General features: G+C 44.7%; 1 protein-coding gene across 2 annotated transcripts in view; it reads left to right on the top strand.

The window, feature by feature from the left end:
* Nucleotides 1-17,500, top strand: part of ntng1a (netrin g1a) — a 135,383-nt gene that overhangs the window by 49,474 nt on the left and 68,409 nt on the right. For both annotated transcript variants that reach the window (XM_080418263.1, XM_080418262.1), the window contains exon 3: nucleotides 12,144-12,787. In XM_080418263.1, the coding sequence (XP_080274389.1) occupies nucleotides 12,144-12,787 (644 nt within the window). The remainder of the gene's footprint in view (nucleotides 1-12,143; nucleotides 12,788-17,500) is intronic.

Here is a 17,500-nt window from a genome sequence, read left to right as displayed (position 1 = left end):
GGCGGTCCTGTCCTCTGATCCATAGCGCCGTGGCATCCGGCCCGGGCGCTCCCTCTCTCGACGCCCTATAAAAGATAATAGAATATAAAACTGTTTTTATATGCGGCGGAAAGAAAAAAAGCCGCAGTGGTGGGTGGGTGCTCACGGCTTTTTTCCCCCTGCGATTGTTTTAAGGCTCATGAATCTCCTAAATCGCCGGCGCCGAGGCGTGACGGAATGGGGGGACATTTACACGTCGTCGTCTCGCCTCATAAGCCCTCCCTCTGCCCGCCGGATGGGTTACGGGCCGTGGGCCACGGCGGTGGTTAAACCGTTAAGACCGGGAACGTGTCTGTGTCATTTTTAGATTTCTTTGTCAATTCAAAAATAGCAGATATACAAGCTCATAGCGCGGCACAGAGTGCCCCGCTATGAGCTTGTAGATCTGCTATTTTTTTTAAAAATCGCGATACATTTGTAACTGAAATCTTTGCCTCTGGGGGTCCCTGGAACTGAATATTTTGATATGGGGGTCGGCGGACAAATTCATATCATTTTGGGGGTCCTTGACATGAAAAGGTTTGAGAACCACTGATATAGAAACATTAAGTCTTTCAGAAACCTGTTTTTCACCCAGTGCCAATTGCCTAAGCTTGTAATCTTGGGCGCTACTCTCCCTCTGCCAGCCTGGGGAGAGCCCCGAACTGAGCTCATGCCTACCGAGTTTCCCCGGTAGGACGTAGCGCGCGGAAGGAACACGTTATTCCAACCAGTTCCTTTCCCCTCCATCAGGCGCCCCGGCTGACCAGGGGGAGGCAGTATAGAGAGCAGGATTACTGCATGTTTTAGGGGACACGGGTAAAACATGACACATGTAAACTCCACAGAGAAAGGCAAACCTCTTAGGATTTAGGAGACATTTGTAGATGCTTTCCCGGATTGAATGGGTTAAGGTGCTGGGAGAACGTAGCCCGTAGATCACTATTGGATCTCCCCGCTCTAGCGTCACAAAACGGCATCATTTTATCCATTCAGCCTTTAAGTCACCTGGTTTTTAATTTCTCGCCGAACGGCCCATTTGGTTTAGTGCCTGCCGTGTGTGTGCGCGCGCGCGTGTGTGTGTGTGTGTGTGTGTGTGTGTGTGTGTGTGTGTGTGTGTGTGCCAGTTTATGGTTTCTCTGAGCTTGTAGTTCCAAATGGCCTGTTTCTTCTCACTATCCTGTAGGACAGTGGCTCTCAACCAATGGTCCGGGGACCACCAGTGGTCCTTGAGGGGGTTCCAGGTGGTCCCCCATCAATACAGCATGGAATTGTGGACAAAATCGTATCCAACGATACAGTCTAAATCTCATCAAACGGTGGTCCGTGGCTCAAATGCCGAATAAATAATGGACTTTAATATGAAAAGGGTTGAGAACCACTGCTGTAGGGCAGTGGTTCTCAACCTTTTCAGGCCGTGACCCCCCAAAATAATCCTAATTGAACTGGGGACCCCCCCCCCCCCACTCTGACAAGCACTTGGAATTGTAGGAGTTGAGGCGTTACATTTAAATTGAATTGTTTACACAGTTAAATGTTGTGAAAATAGCAGATCTACAAGTTTGGCAATTTTTGCCTATTTCTTTATATATTTTTTATAATTATTTGTCAATTTGGCCAATGTTTGACCAGTTTTTATAGTTTGTTGATTACTTTTGATAGTAATAATGGGCTTGTTCATTTCTTTTTTTGTGTGTAAAAAAAGGTATTAAATGTAATTAAATTGTCAGGGAAAATGATAAGGGGTTATTATTTGTTTTTTTATGTACTAAATCTCTATTTTTAATAGATTTGATCTGTCAATTTTAACCAAGTATAATAAGGTCTAAGTGGTTAAATGAAAGACCCAAACAGAGAAACCATCGGGGTCATCGGAGTCATCTGGGACCCCATGGAAACATGTGATTACCCCCCTGGGGGTCCCGACCCACAGTTTGAGAACCACTGCTGTAGGACTCGTAAGAAGTCTCAATCCCAACGAAATCCCATTGAAATTCCAATGAAAGCGGGTGTGAGGGGGAATCTGTGTGTGTGTGTGTGTGTGTGTGTGTGTGTGTGTGTGTGTGTGTGTGTGTGTGTGTGTGTGTGTGTGTGTGTGTGTGTTCTCGGCCCCCTTTGGAGCCCAGCCACGGCGACCTCCAGGCGACCCTGAGCCATTTGAAAATATGATTGTGAGGGGCTGAGCGGCTTTGGCCGAGGTGTCTATTACCACTACTGTAATCTGCTGCACCCCGCATCACATTTATTCATCCCACGTCCAGGTTAAGCCCCTCTGCCTGCCTGCAGCCTGCAGCGAGAGAGAGAGAGAGAGAGAGAGAGAGAGAGAGAGAGAGAGAGAGAGAGAGAGAGAGAGAGGCCCCCACAAAGGTGTTACTTATCATTGAAGAATGCACTGTTGGAGGTGGGGAGGGGGGGGAGAGAGAGAGAGAGAGAGAGAGAGAGAGAGGGGGGGAGGCTCTAACAAAGGCATAACTGGAAGAATGAGATGTAAAAAGGAAAATGACAGAAAGAGTTTTAATTTTTGAACTAAAACATAATACTTAGACAGTTACAGACTACAATACGACATGATGAATACCTGTCTTCTAATAAGACTACCAAAATACTCTGCCCATTTTGTATTTCCTAGTTGAATATGTTTTAAATAAATTCCCCCTTCTTCTTCTTCTTCTTCTTTTACCATAAAAACTGTCTTCTTTTTTACCCTAAGAAAAGATAGAAAGAGTATGATAAAGGCAGACGGGGAGAGATTATGGAGAGAGAGAGAGAGAGAGAGAGAGAGAGAGGGGGTAGGGAGAGAGAGCGAGAGAGAGAGAGAGAGAGGGGGGGGGGCTCTTCCATTGAGCCTCTGGGTCAGGTGCAGAAATTCATCCTGGAACACAAGGTCTCATTAATGTAGCAGGGATAGATTCCTCCAACACACCCCCCCCCCCCCCCACACACACACACACACACACACACATACACACACACACGTGCGCGCAAGTGTGTGCGTGCGGTCCAGGAAATAAACCGAGAGAGAGAGAGAGAGAGATCTATGTAAACGGCAGAGTAGAGAGAGATTATGCGAATAATGTGATCCAAAGAAAAAGATACATTCTGAGGAGGAGGAACGAGATGTAGCAATGTGCAGAGAGAGACAGACAGACATACAGAGAGAATGTCTGTGTGTCTGTGCACAAACACACACACACACACGCACGCACACACACACACACACACACACACACAATCACACACTCTCACACACACACACACACACACACACACACACACACACACACACACACACACACACACACACACACACACACACACACACACACACACACACACACACACAAACAGGTAATAGACTTGCTATTGAATTGGAGGCACTAGAGTTGCAATATTGACACTGACCAAATCAACACCTTCACCCTGAAACTCCCACACAACACACCACACACAGCTCCTATCAGGACTATGCCTGTACACACACACACACACACACACACACACACACACACACACACACACACACACACACACACACACACACACACACACACACACACACACACTGCTGTATGGTGTAACGTAGCTTTGGAAATAAGGGTGGATGGATGGATGAATATGAGAGATAAAGAGAGAGAGAGGGGGGGGGCTTTAAAGAATGTTAAAACCAGGGGCATGGATCCAGTTCTGGATATGAAGCCAATAAGGAAGTCATTAAAACGCTGCAGTTCTCATCAATGGCCTAGAAAGTGTCGCTATTTCCCATCCTGGTGGGTGCAGAAGACGTTACATGCCATTAATCTCAATGGGTGTTTGACCGGAGTTTACACTTGATTTTATTACCTTAGTAATCATTGTCATAAATACTTTATGCGTTCAGTCGCTAGTTTAAAGTCTTCTTTCAATTACCATGACATGCGTTTTTTTGTTGTTTCAAATTATGTTCATCTAATAACCTGTTATAGGCGAGGAATGGCCTTAATTCTGAACGTCAGCTGAAAAAGCAGGACGCTGTGGAGAGAGGAGACGAGCTCGGGCATGCAGATGCACTTCTGATTTAACTCCAGAGATATCTCTCTCTCTCTCTCTCTCTCTCTCTCTCTTTGGTGCGCGTTGCAATGGATGCGTCAGATAACACGGGAATAAACCAAAGCTGATCTTTTCAAAAGCCACCTCTTTCCAAACATCGGCATCAGTTACTGCCTATGGTGCAAACATTAAAAAGGTCAAATTTACGTTTGTCATTTGTTGTATGTTAATGTACAAAGCAACAAAAGCCCATCGTCAGCCATTTCATTTAATAGTGAGTCAAAACTGTTGCTCTTATCATGTGTGGAGCGAGGAATCCGCTGTATAGTGCCATTTCTTTCTAGTGCAAACCAACCAGTTTGGAGGGATTTAATCTTTTGACATTGCTTTGATACTTGCCTGCTATGCCTCGTTTCAAGATCCTATCTCCCCGTATGAACACGCGGCAGCATCAGATGACTTTTACAATGAGACTTCTGATCACTGACACCGTTTCAAAAGAAATGTGATGGTGCAACAAAAAAAGAGAGAGAGAGAGCGAGAGAGAGAAAAAAACGAAACAGTCAGTGGAAGACCGAGCCAGATGACGCGATAAGAACAGTGGAAGACAGGCTGGGGGGGCTGGAGGGGCGGGACCGGCGGAGGGAGGAGGATGCAATCTGCTATCTGGGTTACAAGTCTGAGACATCTGTCGCGCAAACGGATTGCTTTGATTGGTGGAGGCCCATCTATCTGCGCGGCCTGTCGGCAGATTGTAAATTTATATTCCCCCAAGTCCCATCCTCCATCAGTACACTGCGCTGTGCCCAGGCCAGGCCTGTCAGCCACCACACTCATATCTTATTTTAAAAAGTAGCCTCAGCCAAAATGGCAGCCCGGGCAAAACACCCAGTCAATAGTTTATTTTGCTGCACTCAATTAGGCTTTGTTCAGACCCCATAGGCAAATCCCACTTGTTTCTCAAATCTGATGGGCTGACTGTCCATTGTTATTTGCAAGCGATATGGTCAGATTTGTGTATTCTGTGTGAGTAATGCTTAAGTTATACTCTGTTGTACGACAGTCAGTGGTGTAAAAAGTACTCAAATGTTTAACTTAAGTAAAAGTATCAATACCGCAATGTAGAAGTAAAAGTCCGGAATAAAACATTTACTTGAGTAAAAGTACAAAAGTATTGGTATCAAAATGTACTTAAAGTACCAAAAGTAAAAGTACTGAAATGTTTGAAAATAGCCTATGTATAAAATATGGCTAAAGTGGATAATGTATGTTTTATAATGTAGTAACTAGTATATTAACTTAAGTTATCAAATAATTGTAGTGGAGTAAAAGTACAATATTTGCCTCTGAGATGTAGGAAATACTCCAGTAAAGTAAGTAAGTAAAAGTACCTCAATATTGTACTTAAGTACAGTACTTGAGTAAATGTACTTAGCTACTTTACACCACTGACGACAGTGTTGCTAACCGAAAATAGCTGATCTAGATAAGCAGCTGCCTAAATCAGGCTTCCGAGTGTCCAGAATGAGTTGCATCTTTAGAAATCTGATTTAAATTGCATTTCAAACCACCTAGGAATGTGGTTCAAATCTGATTCACAAAAATCTGTTTCCATGTGTTTTTTATCTGTTCAGACTTGATACAAAACCAATCTTATTCCAATCTGGATAGGTCTGCCAATCTCAACATAGCCTTAACGTTAGCCATTATACCAAGGTACAGGTACCTTTGTTTTCATTAATCATGCACTGTCTGGAATTGTGCGCTAATAAAGCTAAAAAATAATTTGTGGGTGTGTTAGTGTATGCAATAATGCACAATGTTTCCCTGAGGTTGGTTACCTAAAGTCTCCAATGATCAATTTTTTTCCACATACCCATAGCCTTCATATACACCAAGACATTCAGGAAGGGTTAGGGATATGTTCATATTAGGGTTAGGGACATGTTCATATTCATATTCATATTAATTCATATGCTTCATATTACAAACCAGATAAGCCAGGGTGTTTACTGCATTTTCTTGGCATCCCCCAAAGAGATTTTAGGCACCCCCAAACACAAATCACCAGCACCAAAATTACAAGAATTGAGAATAAAAATATATCCGTAAGACGAGCTGTTATTTGCCTATCAACACATAAATAATTAAATAATGCACCATGGTTTATGGCATTCTACACCCCTCTCCCTCAAACTCACCCCCTCCCCCCTCCAATGTTCTAATACGTTTTGTGTAAGTAAGTGGTCAGCAATAACGAGGAAATGCATACAATTCTGTCTAATAAGCTAACATGCTGGAGGTTACCCACTTAAGCCCGATTTGATACTTTTTTCTTCTTATTTTTAGCAGTGAAACTGCAAGCTCACAACATGTCGCTACGTTGTTTTTGCTATTAAAAATTACTTTTGGAAACCGTCGCTAGAAACACTTCATATGAGGGCTTTTTAATTTCTGTTATGTGCCTTGCTGGCAAAGCCTTTTTTTTGTCCACCTAAACAGAACAAATAACAGTTTGTGTGGAGAGGCGAGCAGAATGGAATGAGTCAGATTCATTATCATCCATGCTGTCGCGCGTACTCGCCATGTTGGTCTTTTACCCTCACTCTCACTCTCTTTCACAGTCAGGTGGTGAAATTAGCCTGAACAATTTTCACATTTTGCAATAGGGACAATGAGTCATGACAAGGAGATTAGAGTAGCTTGATGATGATTTGTGGAATATTCACTCACATAAAATAAGCCCCCCCCCACACACACACACACACACACACACACACACACACGCACACACACACACACACACACTATCTCACTCCATCACAGTATAGGAAGCAGATTAAACCATTGTGTTTTGGGCTGGATCAACGCCATTGCCATTAGCACCAATTTAGCGTGACCTATTCGCTTGGGCACCCGCCGTCATGGGCCACAGCGGTGTAATCTGTGATGGGGCTGGCCTCCCTGTCCGGTCCTCCTCCGGCCGGGCCGCTTATCGTCAGATTTGGATTAATAGAAACATCTTCTGTAATTACAGATCTGCCGTGTTGTAGTGCCGGGTGCCGTCAATTATTGTAATGTCTGCCAAACCATTAATCGGCTAATAAAGCCCTCAGCAGCGTCGTAAAATAAAACACAGAAGTCAACCATTGATTTTCATGGGGTTTAGACTCAGCGTTTTATCTCCTTTCTCCGCTCCGGCTGACCGCTGAGGTTATTGATCTTCATAAAGGCAGTATTTTGTCGCTGGGCGAGAACCGGAGGAGACAGTAATGAAAGGTTTTTAACCCGCGCGTTCAGGCGGGCGCTTGGCGGCAAGCGATGTGCTGCCAGGTGCTACACACAGCAGATTCTCAGCCGAAGAGATCGATAGGGATACATCTCTGTCTGATTACCGAGTCATGCTGGTGGAGATGGCACAGTCGGGATGTGTGTGTGTGCGTGCGCACGTGTGTGTGTGTGGGAGTGTGTGAGTGTGTGCGTGCGTGCGTATATAGATGATTGTTTGATGTCAGATTCCACCATACAAAGCGAAAAGAAAATTCTGAACCCAGACTTGACATAGCTTCTCAGAAAAGAAGAATAAAAAGACAGATGATCCCCCTCTCTCTTACAGCTTCACACCGAGCTAAATCTTCCGCTGGAACTGGATACCAGCTTTGTGCCCGATTTATGCTCCGTAGCATGAAAGAAATAGCAGATCTATAAACTCACAATGGGTCACATCTGCGATGTGTTGTGGGCCCCCCCCCCACCCCGCCCCACACCAAAGAATTGAGAGAAAAAAAAACACTCAGCCATGCTGTTTTTAGAGTCTGTCCATGATCCCCAAAGCAGACATAACCATAGTAAATGAGCTATTCTATATCTGTCTGTGGGTACATGCTGCACCAGATGCTATAGTTAATGGCACACCTAAGCTCCCATCGTGATGGCTCCACTGAAACCCAAGTGGAAATTTCCACTGCCAGCCCTGCCATGCATGCAGTCCAGCTAGCCTATACCCCCCCTCCCTCCCTCTCCGCTGTCTCCTCTCCCAGCCACCACTGTCCAGTGCTGGGAGAGGCCTGCAGGGGATAGTCCAGACAGGATATTAATGGGACTCTCCAGCAGTTAGAAGGCCTGGCACAGCTCCGTTTCACTGTCACCTTGCCTTTGGAGGACGAGGAAAAATGTGCAAAGCTTATTAGCCGAACGGAGCCCTTTTCCCCGCCTTTTTTTTTCTCCCTGCCTCTTTGGTTTGTGTCTTACACACACACACGCACACACACACGCACACACACGCGCACGCACATGCACACGCATGCGCACACACACACGCACACACACACACACACGCACACACACAATCACCTCGACCCATGCACACACCCACACACGGACTGACATCTCCCACCTAATCAAGTAGCGGATTATCTTGTCCTGATAAATTGGAGCTCGGAGTGCTTCAAAAGGTCCCGCTCCACCCCACCACCTCCCGACAAGCCGCTGGGGAGTTGGGGGAGAGAGAACATCGCCTCGTAATGATTTGTGGCAAAGCGGACAAATGTTTTTTTGGGGGGAGGACCTCTTTCAGCAGGGGGGAGGGGTGGGGGGGCGTGATGAATTTACGGCTCGCTGACAAAACCACAAAAAAAAAAAAAAAACCCGCGCGCAGCTCGAATGCAGACGAACCGGGGAGCCACAGCAAAGGAAAGACACGTCGCACCACTTAAGCCTCGATCCTTCCCTTCAATTTGTACAGTTGTCTTAAATCATTTAGAGTGGGGAAATATTAAGCATCGACCCCAACGTATACAGAGCCTTCTGTGGTTTGAACGGCGCCCGTACACTGTTACTCAAGCTTTAGTGGTCAACTAATTGAACTGAAGGGCCCTCCTGGTCGTTCCGAAAACTCGCCTCATTACTTTATGGGCTTTATCAGGCTTTTGCGCGCTCGGGCACCTATAGGCTTTGGAAAGCCCTAATGAGGATCTAGGGCCAGCAAAAGCAGTGGCAATTTTTAAATCACTTCTGAAAATCTACTTTTATGTCAGCTTTTCTCTTAGTGTATTTTGCCTCTCATGCCAGTTTTAAGTTGTTTTTTATTTCTCTGCCAGAGTACATTAATAAACTCACCCTTGCCAGAGATTTTTGTGTTTTATAACCTTCTTCAAGTAGTCACAGAATATTTATCTCCAGTATGATCGATCCCCTGATGGTTGCTAATCAACGTACGCAGGAGCCGAGATACAGCATTTTTTAATAATAAGTTAACCAGGAAGTGAATGGAGCAGCAAATCTTCCGCGTCCATGGCCATGTGGACCAAGTACCAATTGACTCGAAAACGTGAAGAGAATATAGTTTTAATTATGTCATTATTATCTTCTCGTTTTCTTCTTCTCTACTTCTTCTTCCTCTAAGTCTTTATGGTTATATTGCTGCTCTTTTTTTTACCGTGTCATGTAAAGCACTTGTAGCCTTGTTTGGAAAAGTGCTATTCAAATAAATTAATTATCGTTAACTTATCATAAATGAAAACACTCATCGTACACAAAGTTATTTTGTGCTTCATCTGACACATTGAACTAACAGGATGCCCTCCCAGATATTCTCCGGTGTGAAATGTATTGACACTTCACTCTCTGATAGAGCGACCTTCACTTTTCAGAACGCAGCAAATCATCGCTGTAGGGTGGAAACCTTGTATATGTGCAAAGGCGTTACTTTTCAGGAAATGTAAGAGAAAAAAAAGAAAAGAACATGTGTTCCAATTGACTCAACTTTTCAAAATGTTCCAAAGCTGAAGAAAATAGGCAATCCACAAACCTACCCACAAGAAGTCACATCAAGTTTGCAGACCGTCTGTTTTCGGCATACTTTTGCGTTACACTATCGTATGACGAAGCAGAAAAAAACGTTGAAATTCATGTTCTATGGAGATAATAGGTTTCTGGCCAACAGCAACAAAATGATCTTAACAGGGTAATCAGATTAAGATGCTTCAGGATCCTGAAACTTATTGTATATTTTACTCTTTTTGCTCATTTTTAATTCTATCACATCATACGACATGAATGGTGGGCTAAGCTTGAACGTAGGGTCAGAGGGACAGGGGCATAACAGACCAGTGGTGTAAAGTAACTAAGTACATTTACTCAAGTACTGTACTTAAGTACAGTTTTGATGTATTTTTACTTAACTTGAGTATTTTCAGTTTCCAGTACTTTTACTTCTTCTCCACTACGTCTCAGAGGCAAATATAGTACTTTTACTCCACTACAATTATTTGACAACTTTAGTTACTAGTTACTTTCCAGATATAAATTATGATATTATGAAACATAAATTAACCACTTCAGCCCTATTTTATACCTAAGCTATTTGAAAATAGCCGATCTACAAGCTCACAACGCGTCGCATCGCGACGCGTTGTGAGCTTGTAGATCTGCTATTTTCAATCATGCTAGTACTTTTACTTTTGGTACTTAAAGTATATTTTGATGCCAATACTTTTGTACTTTTACTCAAGTAACATTTTGAACACAGGCTTTTTACTTGTAACAGAGTATGTCTACATTGCAGTATTGATACTTTTACTTGCGAGTACTTTTTCCACAGCTGTAACAGAGACATAAATGTCACATAAAGCCTGCACGTGCACCAGGGCATAGGAATACAGTACAGACCCTCATCTGGATTCAGCCGGTGCTACGGCTGTGGCTGAGGCCATCAATTATTAGACCACCAAGGCCATCAGTTAATAATTTAGATTTAGATTAAAATGTTCACTGCTTCTGGTGGGTGTCAGGCTTTGCTTTCCAAATTATATAGCATCAGAGGGAGGAGGAGCTCCATGCTTTCATGACGAGGAGACTTTTAATCACTTTCAACCTGGCGTCCCTATATTGTCATTATGATGACAATGTATGTCATTGTGTGAAATGTTGTGAGCTTGCAGATCGTCTATTTTCACAATTTGTGAACGTTTTGTGAACAAAATAGGGCTTAATATTATTTCACTTTAAAAAAGAAAATGTGTCATTTTATCGTCCACCCAGGCTTTTGGGAGCACCCCGGACAGTTTTTAAGTTGCTTGATTCAGTATTTAGATATTTGATATTCATGTTATCAGACACGCCCCCTTCGTATACAAACCCATTGTAACTTCAAACTCCATTTTAACCATGTTAGATTCATCAGAAACACCCGTCCTTGGTTCTGGTGACTGACATTGTCCTTCTAATACGTCAGGAGACCGTGTTTTTTCAATAACTTGTTATTTATTTGTAATCATTTGTTTGGAAAATGAAAATAAATAAATAAATACAATAAAATAACGTACAGTATTAGGAGGGCAGGGTGAGTTACCAGAACCAAGGATGGGTGTTTTTGATGAATCTAAAATGTTAAAAATTGTGTTTGAAGTTACAATGGGTTTGTATTAGCCTGACACTCTGAATTTTCATTGTGTTTCACTCCAATATTCAGCCTGAAAGCCCTCTCAGTGCAGCCGTTTTCTGAGATGGGGGCGTGGCCGAAGTGGGACTCTTTAGCGATTGATTCATACTGGATTAACCCAATCCCGATTGGGCCGGGCCGCCGGTTAGATTTTCAACCGAGAAAACCCCGCCTTTTACAGCGTCACCAGACCCTGAATGTGAGGCTAGCGATTTCAGGGGCTGGAGCCAGGCTATACACGAATCCACGGAGCGCTGCCCTGCGCGCAGCCATTGCTGCGGTGTCAACGCTCCGCGGACGCGACACCGCAGCAATGGCCGCCTACAGGCAGCTACAGGCAGCGCGTCTGTGGATTCGTCTATAGGTTTGTATAGGAAGGGGGATAAAATGAATATCTAAATACTGAATCAAGCGACTTAAAAACTGTCCGGGGGGCTCACAAAAGCCTGAGTAGACGATAAAATTACCGTTTAAAAAAAAAAAGTGAAATATCCCTTTAAGTGGTAAAACACATGTCCCTTGTCTCAGCTGTGTTATGTCATGTTACATGACATGTCATGTTCACAACTGACCCATCTTCATAACCGTTTTTGTCTCCCCCCCCTCTCCATGGACCCATCCTCCCTTTCTCCGACCCTCTCTCTTCCCTTCCCCGCAGGAGAACCCGTACATGTGCAACAACGAGTGCGACGCCGCCACCGAGGAGCTGGCCCACCCGCCAGAGCTGATGTTCGACTTCGAGGGCCGGAACCCCACCACCTTCTGGCAGTCGTCGTCCTGGAAGAAGTACCCCAGGCCGCTGCTCGTCAACATCACGCTGTCCTGGGACAAGACCATCGAGTTGACGGACGACATCGTGCTGACCTTCGAGTCGGGCCGGCCCGAGCAGATGGTCCTGGAGAAGTCGCTGGACTACGGGAAAACCTGGCAGCCGTACCAGTTCTACGCCACCGACTGCCTGGACGCCTTCACCATGGAGCCCAAGACGGCGCAGGACCTGACGCAGCACACGCTCCTGGACATCATCTGCACCGAGGAGTACTCGCGGGGCTACGTGTGGAAGTACGACAAGACGGTGCGCTTCGAGATCAAGGACCGCTTCGCGCTGTTCGCCGGCCCGCGGCTCCACAACATGGCGTCGCTCTACGGCCAGCTGGACACCACCAAGAACCTGAGGGACTTCTTCACCATCACCGACCTGCGGGTCCGGCTGCTGCGGCCGGCCACGGGCGCCACCATGGTGGACGAGAACAACCTGTCCCGGTACTTCTACGCCATCTCTGACATCAAAGTGCAGGGCAGGTGAGAGATGGAGAGATCCACGCAACTTTGTTTTATTTACTGTGACGTTTTAAGCTGACGACTGTTCATATGACCTGCTTTTTGTGACTGATAGGTTTGGTAAAAATTTAATCTAATGTACATTCTGAAAAAACACATTAGAATTATGAAACCTTGTATCTCCATATTTCAACTTTTTAGATTTTTTTGTAAATCATGCCCTACTTCATCATTATGTTTCGGACAAAAGTAGTTCACAACACGTGGCATCGTGACAGATTGTGAGCTTATAGATCGGCTGTTGTCGCAATTTTTCAAAAAGAAAACAAGTGTGTTCTCTCCTCCGCGTCATCAGTGCCCACACCCTAGGTGGGGTTGGCGAAAGGGCCTTTCTGTGTGGAGTTTGCATGTTCTCCCCGTGTCTCCTAGGGTAGTTAATACCCTCACAAAAAACATGCAGTAATCCTGGTCACTATACTGCCTCCCCCTGGCCAGCCGGGGCGCCTGATGGAGGGGAAGGGAACTGGTTGGAATAACGTGTTCCTTCCACGCGCTACGTCCAACCAGGGAAACTCTCCCCTGTCAGGTGATAAGAAGGTCAGACGGCTCTCATGCATTGAAGGAGGCATGAGCTCGGCCCTGGCCTCCCTAGGTTGGCAGAGGAAAGGTAGTGCCCAGGATTACACGCTTAGGCATTGGCACTAGGGTGAAAAAATAGGGGTTACAAAATCGTGGGATAAAAATTTAGGAAAAAAAAGAAAAGAAAACAAGTATCATTTTTGACGCTTTTTGAAAAATGTTCAAAATCTCCCATTGACTACATGACTGACATACAAGGTTTCCACCCGACAGCGACAATTTGTAACACCACATGTGATCAATAACATTACCCTCAACCAAAGATACATCTATTACACAGACATTATCCTAGGATGTTGCTGAAATAACGGATAATAGTCGCACACTGCTAAAAGCGTGCATACATTAACAGTGGGAGTGTTTTGAAAGCGTATAAGCTCAGTGTGCAATTGCCACAATGGTGAAACTGCATTATTGGCGTCGAAGGTGTTCTGGGAGGAATTCGCAAGGGTGTGAAAATGCTCCCACCGTGACGTGACATGTTAAAGAAATACTTTAGGAATGCAGACTGTTTACCTAAGTCTAATGACCGATACCTGGCGATACAGCTAACCGTGCCACTTCAGAGGACCAATAATGAAGAGAAAAGCATTTAAACCGTTACCACTCTTTCCAATTAGGCGAGCGAGATCTGTAATGATGTGCACAGCTCACCAGTCGTCAGCAGCACGTCTTAATTAACCAAGTTGCTTAGGGCATGCTTGCAGCACTCCATTTCCGAGGCCAAATCCACTCAGCTGTCTGTTAGCCTGTGGAGGACATTAAAAGGTAGCGTCTCCGTCATCAGGTCTGCATGCGTTCTAATTAGCGGTTGATGTACGGCGTCCCCAGAGGGTCATACAACATGAGCGCCAAGACGTGAAACACAAGACGCTGTTATCCTGTTAGCAGAAACACGGCAAACAAAATGTCTCGCCCTCGCCCTTTGCTTATGCAACAACAAGAGTCACTGGGGCATAAACTTAAGTGGAATGGTTTTACACCATGTGATTTTCCAATTTAGCAGCCGCGAATGTGCTCGTATAGGGGTGAGTTTAATTACTGTTGTTTTTCTCTTCACACATGGTCACACAGCACAGTGGTGCAAAGTGACAGAGAGTCACTGCAATTCTAAGATACAGTATTGAGAACAGTTGGATGTTGGCAGCTATAGTCTGGCTGATGTGATGTGGTTAGATCAGGATCATAAATAGAGATTCCCCCCCACCCTACGGTGTCACGATACGCTTACTGTAATCCACGATTCGATTCGACTTTCGATTTTAAGGTCACGATTCGATTCAATTTTCGATACGATATATATTTTTTAAATGTTATTTTTTTCAGCTTTGAGGGCTATATGATTATTCATTTACGCTATTGTCTTGATTTGTAAAGAAAAACACTTGTTTCTCAATAAGTCCCTTTTATTTGAATAATATCAAATGAGAATGAGAATAACAAAAAGAGTTTTATGCCCTTACAACAACTGTCATTTTCAGATTCTTCTTTGAGATGAGTTAACAACATTCTTGTGAAGCTCTATAACTAAATAAAATCTAAATACAAAGTTGAACAACAAGAAAAAAGGATCCAAAGACAACTGTTATTTGACTTAAACTTCTTAGTATAGTATAGTAAGTATGTTCACATCGTTTGAACATAAGAGCTTTAACAAACAAGAAATGTGAATAATAAGCTAAGCCAGGGGTCTTCAACAGGGGGTCCGGGACCCCTAGGGGGTCCTCAGAGTTACTACAGGGGGTCCGCCAAATCTTTGTGTGATATGTTGTTGTTTTTTACGTAACCTCATCCCTTTTCTGAGGTGAACTTTAGCCAAAAATAGCAGATCTACAAGCTCACAACGCCTCGCGCTGCGAAAACGTTGAAGACTCCTGAGCTAAGCCATACGTGTGTGGAGCATAATCGACAAACGGTAGCCGTTTTGTCAAAAACGCGTCGGGTGCCCTCATAATTCACTGGGAAGCCAAAATATTGGCAGACTTTTGACTTAAAGGAAGCGGGAGGGTTTTCCAATTCTTCCGTTTGTGTATTATCATCATTACCATCGCTGGCTTCAGCAGTGGCCATGGTGAAATGTAAAGTACAGACGCAACGCTACAGCTGTCTCTCTCTCTGTCTCCTCCAAACTCCTCTATGGTGTCTGTGGGTTTGTCCTGTCGTTTTTTTTTTCCTCCCCCGTCGTAAGCACGCAAAAACAATAACAGCGGCTCGAGCATGGCTTCAACCGGACGTGCAATCGGATGTACGCATGCGCGGGACTGATATTTAACATGTACTCAATTAATATATTCATGTAATATATATATGTATTCCAATGCTGTCATATTCTGACTGCGAGGGTCACCATCAGTAATAATTATGCCTTAACAGAGGAAGCTATTGCTGTGTTGAACCTAATCAGAAATGTACAATGTGATAGTTTAGTTGTGTGTTTTCCCTGTAACGATAGACCATTATTTAAATCAATATATGAATATTGTAAAAACCCTGAGAGCAACCCTGACTGATCCCCTAGTTTGTCCTGGACTTCTGTAATATCCAACTAAACATCAATTGCTCTAACGCACGCGGCCAGGTACCCTTGAGTGTGCAAGGAGCTATGATAATGAACGCCTCGGCTCACAAATAGAATTTTTGACTTTTCCTCGTGACTGAGAAGGTCACTTGGCAAAAAACACCTGGAGGGAATTTGCACAAACAACAAAGGGAGCCGGACCGAGCATCCATTCAAGACCCGCGCCGATTATTTATTCTATCTGTCTAATCATGACTGAGCCCATACATCCCCGCGGGGCCCGTAGATTTGAGCGATGAGCCGGGGCCCCGGCGAGGACCGGCGGTCGTTTGCCAGCCCGTAGATTTTTAGAGTGACGCACGCCTGAGAAATGTTTCCCCCACACTGTTTACCAAAGGTAACGCACAGTTCAGCCCATAATGAGACCCACTTTGCATGGAGAGGTTTCACACTACACCCACCCGCCCCCCCCCCCCCCACCACCCAGCCCGTCCCACGGGCGCGCGCTGTCGCCCGGCTCGCTTTCTGCTGGGCGTATGTCGTGTAAAGCGAGACATAAGCTCCTTAACCCCCCCGGACTACAGCTTCTTGTGAGACTCGCCGGGAGTGATTTCGCAGGGGCAGCCGGGTTCCCGAAAGCTGGCATATTTCACTGCCGCTGGTCTCCGCCCGCCATCCGCTTAGATCAGGAGCACGAGGGAGGGAGGGAGGGAGGGAGGGAGGGGAGGACAGAGCTCTCAGCTTTTCTCCTCTTCGCCACAACAGTGAAAAACAAAGGGAATGAGCCTAAGCTCTGCTCCAAAGTAGGTCAACAGACAGACAGACAGACAGACAGACAGACAGACAGACAGACAGACAGACAGACAGACGGACGGAGAAAGGGAGAGAGAGAGAAGTAAAACAAGGAAGTGGAAAGGAGACAGACAGAAATGAGAACACGTTTTACAGAAGTAGAACCCTCATCCTTCCACACCAGCGGTTCTTAAACTTTTTCATGTCAAGGACCCCAAAATTTATATTTATTTGGCCTGAAAATACCAAGGACCCGTATACAAGGTTGTGTTGTTATAATATTTCCAAATATTCCAAATTGTAAAAAAAAAATCCAAGATGCATTTCTTTTCTTTTTAATAGCTGATCTACAAGGTCACTATGGCTATTTTCAAATAGCCATAGTGACCATAATATAATATATTATGGTTAAAGTGGTAAAACTGATTTTGATGCTATATTAGCCCCTCAAGGAGCCCCGGGGGTCCGCGGACCCCACTTTGTGATCCACAACGCTAAACGACACCTGAAGTTGTAGCAGTGATATCGAGGCGTCATGCATGGTGCTTTTCCGGTACATTTAATTACCGGCAGGAACAACGAGAACAAAGATTTGCGGGGAGGGTGTGAGGAGTGAAAATAAAATAAGTGGGGGTTGGGGGGGTGTTCTTGTAACCAAGATAGATGTGAATAATGTGTATTTATTGGGGCCAGGGTGACTCGAATTAATTTGTACAGTAAGCCTGTGCCATTTTATTGTATCAGCAGTATAATGTGCGGCGTGGCGAGAGAGGGAGAGAGAGAGA

The sequence above is a fragment of the Gymnoscopelus braueri genome (assembly GCF_963280865.1).
Source record: "Gymnoscopelus braueri genome assembly, chromosome: 21".
Taxonomy (NCBI): domain Eukaryota; kingdom Metazoa; phylum Chordata; class Actinopteri; order Myctophiformes; family Myctophidae; genus Gymnoscopelus; species Gymnoscopelus braueri.
This window is presented reverse-complemented; position numbering and strand designations above follow the sequence as displayed.